Below are 9,681 nucleotides of genomic sequence, written 5' to 3' on the forward strand. Positions count from 1 at the left end.
AATACAGAAGAAATGGCATGTCATGTACAGGCACAAAGAGAACAAGGGCGGGCCCTGAAGTTATGTCAAAGAATTTCAGGAAAGCAAAAGCATTTGTGACCATGATTCGGTTTTCAAGTTTTTTCAATATGTGGATTGTCTGCAGTGGCTGGGGTGTCTTGTTGGCCCAGTTCTTTCTTTCACCTCGGCCGCAGGGTCTTATGAAATTAAACAGTTTGTGATGTGACAGAAAGGAAAATATCCAGTTACAGCCCTTGAGTGCACACCAGTGAGTTCTAGGTCACAGAAAGACGAGGAGGGTTGTAGGAAAGACTTACCAACAGACAAGCCCAGTTCCAGTAAATGCTACCAGCAGCGCAGCAAGCCATATGGATGCTGCAGCAGCAGGGGCAGCAGCTGGTGTAGCAGCCAACCTGGTAGCATCTGCAGCTGTTGCAGCTGCCACAGCCACTGCCACAACCACCACTGCAGCCACTATCACAGCCACCACAACTTCTACAACCACAGGTATCCGTAGAGAGGACTCAGGAGAAGAGGGAGGTCTGATGCTTGGCTCGGCTAAGGGGCCATTAAATAGTCCATCTGGGGGTTTGGCACATGGTATGCAGTCACTTCCTTGTTCTTTTGACCAGTTTTTATGGCAGATGCTTATTTCCAGTTTGTTAATACCTCCGTGGATGCCTGGAACTTGATTGTTTTCCAGTTTTAGCAAAATTCACTTCTACTTCACAAATCGAATCAGAACTGAAATATTTAATAAGACACTGTGTTTTCCCAGTATGACTGCCTGAGCATGCAGTTCTCCTGCTGAGTATTAGATGGTCTAAGTCAAGGCCAGCCAAGCTTTCCCTCTGCTCGCACAGATTAGTAAGAGCCTCACAGAGGAAAGAGATCAGTTCTAATCTGATCCATCTTTTAGTCTGCCATTCTTAGATACATTTTATGTACATTATGTCATCCACTCACCCTTAACAAACTAAATTAGATATATAGAGTCCGTTAAAATGGAGTTTTTAGTCAAATACGCCTAGGAAATGCTATATATTATGTCTCCATTTGGGAGATTGACAAAGCATCCCAGAAATAATAAATCCTGGAGGGAAAAAAGCCCTTAAAAATATTAGTATTCAGCAATAAAGAAATTTCTTACTCATAGAATAGAAATGTAATTTAAAAATGAACACCTTCTGAAGAGCAACAAAAATTGTAATATAACAGTGAGTAAATCTAATGATATGTAAGGATCTTTATGGAGGAATTTATTAAATGTTGAAGCACACAAAAAATGAAATGAGGAAAATAGATTCATGAATGAAAGTCTCAATAGATAAAAGACATTTTAACCATCTTGCCCGCTCTAAGGGATGCCTGTGTATCTGGTAGAACATTATTTCCGGGTGTATTTGTGAGGGAATTTCTAGAGGAGAATTGTATTTGAATCAGTAGACTGAATAAAGAAGATCCATCCTCATGGTTAGGGCTTCCCGGTGGCTCAGTGGTAAAGAATCCACCTACCAATGCAGGAGGCTTAGATTGGGTCCCTAGGTTGGGAAGATCCCCTGGAGGAAATGGCAGCCCACTCCAATATTCTTGCCTGGAGAATCCCCTATACAAAGGAGCCTGGCAGCCTATGACTCATGGGGTTGCAAAGAGTGAGACATGACTAAGTGACTGAGCATGCACACATTCTCATAATGTGTGTGCGTGTGTGTGTGTGTATACACATGTGCGGAGAGAGAGATGGATAGACAAATACAGATACAGATATTTTAGGGAAGTGATAAGTCAACAGATACATAGATAAAATACAAGGAGGCTATAAATTAAGGGGTTACAGAGAACAAAACTTGACATAGGAGAAGCTCATCTCCATTCATTTCAATTCAGTAGTTGCTCAGTAGTGTCTGACTCTGCGAAACCATGGAATGCAGCATGCCAAGCCTCCCTGTCCATCACCAACTCCCGGAGTTTACTCAAACTCATGTCCTGCTTTTTAATATGCTGTCTAGGTTGGTCATAACTTTCCTTCCAAGGAGCAAGCATTTTTTAATTTCATTGTTGCAGTCACCATCTGCAGTGATTTTGGAGCCCCCAAAAATAAAGTCTGTCACTATTTCCACCTTTTCCCCATCTATTTGCCATGAAGTGATTGGACCAGATGCCATGATCTTAGCTTTCTGAATGTTGAGCTTTAAGCCAACTTTTTCACTCTCCTCTTTCATTTTCATTAAGAGGCTCTTTAGTTCTTCACTTTCTGCCATAAGGGTGGTGTCATCTGCATATCTGGCCATACCTGCAAGCTGGCCCCTGTAGCTTTTAAATATCTCCACTAGTTTTTGAGCACTGACTTAGGGTCCGGCACAAAATGTTCAAAGTCTGTTTCATCCCTTCCCAGCCTCAGATCTGAAATCAGTCATTTCTCCAAAAAGTCTGTCTCTTTTATTGGAGATTGGTATTTAAACTCCAAGATCTAGGTGCTAGGTGCGCTCACTGCTGAGGTGGTTTTCGGTGCTCACAGTTCAGCTGTAACACAACACAGGTGTTCTTACACAGCATGGCACTCTACAAGATCATGTAGTAAAAACCACGGGGCTATGGGATTGGGGAAGAGCACTGAAAAACTTCATCAGTGACTTGTTTACAGAGTTGAAACAATAAAAATTGTGCACAATTTAACACGTTATATGTTTAAAAAGTATAAATCTTATAATAAACAGGTCTTTTGTTTGTTCAGTCAATAAGTCATGCCCTACTCTTTTGTGACCCCATGGAGTGTAGTCTACCAGGCTCCTCTTTCCATAGGATTCTCCAGGCAAGAATACTGGAGTGGGTTGCCATTCTCTTCTTCAGGGGATCTTCCCGACTCAGGAATCAAGCCCACATCTCCTGCATTGCAGGCAGATTCTTTACCGCTGAGCCACGAGGAAAGCACAATAAATATGGTACTTTACCTTGAAAAAGACCTAAAGTTTGCTTTTGGAAGTGGCCCTGAGAAAGGTTGCAGCTTGTGTTATTGTCCAGTGGTGCAAGAGGGTGTATCCAAAATGGGAGGGAAAGTTGTACTTGCGGTGTGGATGAGTGATGCTCGTAACCCACAGGACACACGGGGAGCTGGTGGTGGTTTGAAGTGTGTGTGTGCGCACGTGTTGGCTGGGTGCAGCTTTTTGCATTTACCTGGTGTTTTTCAGGTGCAGAATCCCACAAAAACAAACGCAAAATTTGCATTATACTCAAATCTTTCCCTAACATATCTATCTCCTTGGAACAAATATTTTTTCTGGCTTTATTGAGGTATAATTAAAAAATCAGCTGTTGTTTATAGTTAAGGTATAGATGTGATGATTTATTACATGCATATATTATGGAATGATTACCATAACTAAGTTAATTAATACATCCATCACCTTGCTTGCCTAGTTACCTTGTGTGTGTGTGTGTGTGTGTGTGGAGAATGCCATTCACGGTGGCAGTGGTGCTGATAGCCTTAACTCCTGTCTCCTTCATCTCCTATGACAACAGCATTTCCTCCTATTTTCCCTGCTCTCATTCTTCCCTTCCTTTATTAGAATGTAATGGAGCTACAACCAAAACAGGTGGGACAAAAAGGGCATCTTTAAAAATGAGTAGAATTTGGATGGTGGAAGAAGGCATTTTCAGCTAAAAGCATAGCCACAAGGGAGGTACGGGAGTATAAAAGTACAAGGTGTGACCATGTGGCTGGGGTGTTTCTTTCATGGGAGAAAAAAGGTCTGCGTCACAGGCATGATCTAGTGTTGCCCTGCCTTCGCCACCTTTGCTCTGTTGACACTGTTCCTTCATGTGTGTGTTACGGCCTGAGTCCTGCCTGTTTCATTGTTTTTGTCTCTGTTTCATTTCTGTCACTGGCTGCAGTTGGAATCACACTCGAGCTTGGCTGCTCTGCTCCAAAGTCAATGTTCAAGAGACAAGGGTTGATGGAAAAAGAGAGATACTTTATTTAGGAAGTAGGCAACCCTGGAGAGATGTTGCACTAGTGTCCCCCAAACCATCTTCAAATTCCCCATTAGGGGGAAAAGGGAAAATCCGGAAGTTTCAGGGGAGTGTGGGCAGGGACTATGTGCAGAACAGCATGGTCAGCTCCAGCAGTCATCCTGAAACTCACGTGATGGTCAGCGTCATCTTGCTTGTTTTAAGTGCAGTTGATCTTTAACTCCATGGTTGGTCTGTGTCCATTTCCTTGAGGCTAGTTCTTGGAAATATGTAAGCCTCAGATTCTGTACTGCTCAATATGGAGCAGCTTATGTCATGGCTACAGTCTGGTCGTCATGAAGTTAGCCTTTTCCCTCTGGTGGTAGTTTTAGTGTCTGCAGAACTCAGGTATTTGCATCAGACCCTCTTATCTATGTCCTTCATGTAGGAACTAAAGATTCTGTGACTCTGTGATATGGCTGATCTACTGTTTAAATTGTCACCAGTTCTCCTGACCCAACTGCTATCTTTTGTTACTACATGTTCACATCCTTCTAATCATTAACTCTTGAAGGCCTGGGAGACTACAGCTTTTCTATATACAAGAGACAGGTGGAGGACATGGGGTGGGGGTCTGTTCCAGGAAGTCTTAAGAACCTGCTCACTTACATTTGTAAGTGCTTAGTACTGTGTTCAGTACCTAGTGCTTGTACCATGAAGATTAACTATTATTCCAGAGAGTGAGTGCATGAAAGTCACTTAGTCTTGTCTGACTCTTTGCGACCTCATGGACTATACAGTCTATGGAATTCTCCAGGCTAGAATCCTGGAGTGGGTAGCCTTTCCCTTCTCCAGGGGATCTTCCCAACCCAGGGAGCAAACCCAGGTCTCCCGCATTGTGGCAGATACTTTACCAGCTGAGCTACAAGGGAAGCCCAAGAATACTGGAGTGGGTAGCCTATCCCTTCTCCAGCCAATCTTCCTGACCTAAGAATCGAACCAGGGTCTCCTGCATTGCAGGCAGATTCTTTACCAACTGAGCTACCAGGGAAGCCTGTTAGTAATGGTATTAATTTCCAGCCTTCCTCTTTTTTAATTGTCTTGGGTCCCCCTGGAACTCTGGACAGAGGATTAGGCTATAAGGGTCAATTGAAAGCAGATTGTTGAGGGCATTGAATGCTCTGCTGGTGAGTCTCAGCTTTAGACAGAGACAATCACAGGATTGTTGAGTGGGAAATGCATTAGAAAATACTGTTAGAAATGCTGTTAGAAAATGGCAGCATGTGGTAACTAATTTAATATAGAAGCATTAAAATTCCATAAAGTAGCATAAAGATGTATCCTTGAAGAAGCAAAAATCAATAGTTGGGAACATTTTTACATAGGTTGTTTCCACAGGAAACTAAGTTTCTGAATCTTTGCTCTAGCAGTCCTTGAAGTGTGATTCTAGGATCTTTGGATTATCTTCCTTTTTCAACTGCCTGTCTGTGTGAGGCTGAGTTTTCTTTATTTGCTTCAACAAGAACAACATAATACGATGGAGTCAACACAGAAGTAGATGTGACCGTCCAGCCAACTCTAAGCCATCTTCTAAGCCAGACATGAAAGAGATCAGCAAAAATGTAAAACAAATGCCACTGTGCTCAGTAAGTACTTTTCTTTGTTTGGAAAGTGTTTTTGTCCCCAAAATGTGTTATTTTATGTGAGCAAGTAATGGGATTGTATTGTTATTTTAAAATGAATTCATAATTAAGTATTAACAATGTCTTAGGATTAATTTCTAATATAGTCAGTAGCAATAGATACCAGTCATACAATAAGAGCTCTTTGGGGTCATAAGTGCTTTTTAAGAGCATAATGGGTCCCAAGACCAAAAAGTTTGAGAACCGCTGTTCTACCCTTTCCATTCCCTGTGGTCAACGTTTTTCTAAATTCACCATAAGAATCTGAATTTGGGACTGTCCTGGGAGCTCTCTCACCTGAGGAGTGAAGGAAAGCAGAGCTTTCTAGCTGAGAGTAGGCTCTGTGGTCTAGTAGGTTTGCTCTGTTGAGAGTCACAGGACTCACTGAAGCTCTGAGAAGATCTACAGTCAAAACATCCGGTTAGCTTTATTTAAAAGGATTACTTTTCAAACATAACTGAATCTTTTTTTGTGTTGTTGTAAGTTTTAACATCCTGTGGAACTAGTGTTCTACCAAACACATTTTGGGAAACCCAGTGTTGAGTATGGGATCTTCCCTGGTGTCTCAGACCGTAAAGAATCTGCCTGCAATGCAGGAGACATGGGGTGGATCCCAGGGTCAGGAAGATCCCCTGGAGAAGGAAATGGCAACCCACTCCAGTATTCTTGCCTGGAGAATCCCATGGACAGAGGAGCCTAGCAGGCCACAGTCCATGGGGTCGCAAAGAGTCAGACAGGACTGAGTGACCAACACTTTCACTTTCTTTTTTCAACATTGAGTATAGCCCTTCTCTAGCCAAGGATCTAATGTGAGTCCTGAGCTGACACTGCTGAAGTCAGCCATCAGAGGAGGGGGTCTTTTGGGGGACAGAGTTTCCTAGGGCTTGTGAAGTCTCATCTCATGGTTGTTTTGTCGCCTGCTCGATGATTAAGACTGGACATACATATGACTCATGCAAGAAGTATTAATTACAAGACAGAAATGTGAGGGTTAGGAAGTCCTGTAGATGGATCTGGGCTTCCTCACAGAGAGGGTGATTTTTATAATTTGCTGACTGAGTTCACCTTTTGCAATCAGAGCTTCTATCCCAGGTTAGAGAAACAGACATATCCACTAGCTTATATATGTGTGGATCTATGGCTTTCAGACCAATGATGGCAACAGCCATGTTGAAAGTTACCTTCTTTATTTAAGGTTCTGTACTCACTTTCTCCTACTGAAAAGACCCCTAGGAGTTTTCTCTGGAGAGGTGACAGGAAATACATGGTTCCCTTGGGAAAATATTAGTGACTAAGGAAAACGCCAGTGGGAAGGAAGGTATCCCCAGTTCACCTATGCTAACACTGGCTGTGTTTGAAAACAGGGGCAGGTCCTTTGCTAAATGCTCCCATTGGGTGAAACAAAGGTAAATTTAGCTAAACTGAAGAGATGTGACTTAATGAGACAAACGGTGTCTAGAAGGAAAATGAGCAGGAGGAGGAAGAGGTTTTCCTAGAGAAAAGGAAACAAACAATTCCAACGAATTGTCCCCAGGGCTGGTATATAAGGGTCCCCTCTGGCAGAAGGTGACATCTGACCTCCCTGCCCTCCTGAGTCTCCCTCCTCACCTCTCCTGAGTCCTCTCTACTGACACCATGGGCTGCTGTGGTTGTGGAAGTTGTGGTGGCTGTAGTGGTGGCTGCGGTGGTGGCTGTGGTGGTGGCTGCGGTGGTGGCTGTGGTGGTGGCTGCGGTGGTGGCTGTGGCAGCTGCAACAGCTGCAGATGCTACCGGGTGGGCTGCTGCACCAGCTGCTGCCCCTGCTGCTATGGCTGCTGTGGGGGCTGCTGCAGCGTCCCCGTGGTCTGCTGCCACCGCTGCACCTGCAGCTGCAACTCATGTGGCTGTGGTGGTGGGAAGGGCTGTTACCAGCAGAAGTGCAGCTGCCAGAAGCAATGCTGCCACTAGGTGACTGCCCGGCTCCACCCAGGAGCTGCGGAGGACACGTCCTCTCCTACTGGTAAGGCTACTTCACCCTCTTCAGTCCATTTCTTTCCCGTAAAGCCTCCATCACCAGCTTTTCTTCTTCTCCTTCCTGTGCTCCATGCCTTGTCTTTCTGAGATCTTCCTTTGCCCACAAACCACACATCACGGCAGGAAACAAATATACTGCAAAAAACTGATGACAAGATAGCTGGACAAAGCCCAAGTTTGCAGAGAACCCTCATTTACAAATAAACCCTAGGATATTTGATTGTGTTGTTTAATCTTTCAACCCATTCAGGCCACAATTTGGGTCATTTTGGCATTTCCTGCCTGTGTGGATTCTTTTCCACTGCTGTGTGTGTACACTTGCTGTTTTACGCTGTCTAATAAAATGACTCAATGCCCAAGGAAAACTGTTCACTAGTCACATGTATCATCAGTCCCTTTGTTGGTGTGGTGTCTCCCGCTCCTGCTTGCAGAGCCGTTTATCAGCCGATTATGTGTGTTTATCAGCCCAGCCCCCTCTGATGCTGCCCCGTAATGAGTCTTTTCCTGGGGTCTCTCGGTGCTCAGACTCGCCCAAGGCTTTTCCAGGGTGGGGACTGATGTGGTGGGTCTTGTTTTCTTTTGTAAAATCTAGGAGGTGAAAGATGGGCCCCAGAGGAAGGCAGAACTCACACAGCCCCCCTACTCTGCAGAGCGCAGTGGTTTCTGAAGAGCCTGGGAATTCCTGGCCAGGGTGGCCAGCTTGAGTGCCGAGGATGGTTCTGCAAGGCTCTTGCTCTAGCTGATGTCCTTGGCCTTGCCTCCCACAGCAGTGTATTCTTTCTCTGCTTCTGTCAATTTTGTGCGGTAAACTCACCAGGCCAGCAAATTTGGGAAACTCAGCAGTGGCCACAGGACTGAAAAAGGTCAGTTTTCATTCCAGTCCCAAAGAAAGGCAATGCCAAAGAATGCTCAAACTACCACACAATTGCACTCATCTCACACAATAGCAAAGTAATGCTCAAAATTCTCCAAGCCAGGCTTCAACAATTTGTCAACCGTTGAACTTCCAGATGTTCAAGCTGGTTTTAGAAAAGGCAGAGGAAACAGAGATCAAATTGCCAACATCTGCTGGATCCTCAAAAAGGTAAGAGGATTCAAGAAAAACATCTATTTCTGCTTTATTGACTATGCCAAAGCCTTTGACTGTGTGGATTACCAAAAACTGGAAAATTCTGAAAGAGATGGGAATACCAGACCACCTAACCTGCCTCTTGAGAAATTTGTATGCAGGTCAGGAAGCAACAGTTAGAACTGGACATGGGACAGCAGACTGGTTCCAAATAGGAAAAGAAGTATGTCAAGGCTGTATATTGTCACCCTGCTTATTTAACTTATATGCAGAGTACATCATGAGAAACACTGGGCTGGAAGAAGCACAAGCTGGAATCTAGATTGCTGGGAGAAATATCAATAACCTCAGCTATGCAGATGACACCACCCTTATGGCAGAAAGTGAAGAGGAACTAAAGAGCCTCTTGATGAAAGTGAAAAAGGAGAGTGAAAAAGTTGACTTAAAGCTCAATATTCAGAAAACTAACATGATGGCATCTGGTCCCATTACTTCCTGGTAAATAGATGGGGAAACAATGGAAACAGCGAGAGACTTGATTTTTGGGGGGTCCAAAATCACTGCAGATGGTGACTGCAGCCATGAAATTAAATGACACTTGCTCTTTGGAAGAAAAGCTATGACCAACCTAGACAGCATATTAAAAAGGCAGAGACATTACTTTGCCAACAAAGGTCTGTCTAGTCAAGGCTGTGGTTTTTCCAGTAGTCATGTATGGATGTGAGAGCTGGACTATAAAGAAAGCTGAGTGCCAAAGAATTGATTGTTGGAGAAGACTCTTGAGAGTCCCTTGGACTACAAGGAGATCCAACCAGTCCAATCTAAAGGAAATCAGTCCTGAATATTCACTGGAAGGACTGATGCTGAAGCTGAAACTCCAATACTTTGGCCACCTGATGCGAAGAGCTGACTTGTTTGAAAAGACCCAGATGCTGGGAAAGATTGAGGGCAGGAGGAGAAGGGAACGAC

The 9,681-nt window shown here is 44.0% G+C and overlaps 1 protein-coding gene across 1 annotated transcript; it reads left to right on the forward strand.

The window, feature by feature from the left end:
- The first annotated feature begins 368 nt into the window (after positions 1-368).
- LOC133256237 (antifreeze protein Maxi-like) lies at positions 369-7,581 on the forward strand. The gene is made up of 2 exons (XM_061431162.1): positions 369-600; positions 7,226-7,581. Exons 1-2 carry the CDS (start codon positions 369-371, stop codon positions 7,579-7,581), a joined length of 588 nt encoding a protein of 195 aa, XP_061287146.1.
- Positions 7,582-9,681: the final 2,100 nt, after the last annotated feature.

The sequence above is a fragment of the Bos javanicus genome, chromosome 2 (genome assembly GCF_032452875.1).
Source record: "Bos javanicus breed banteng chromosome 2, ARS-OSU_banteng_1.0, whole genome shotgun sequence".
In the NCBI taxonomy this organism is placed as follows: Eukaryota; Metazoa; Chordata; class Mammalia; order Artiodactyla; family Bovidae; genus Bos; species Bos javanicus.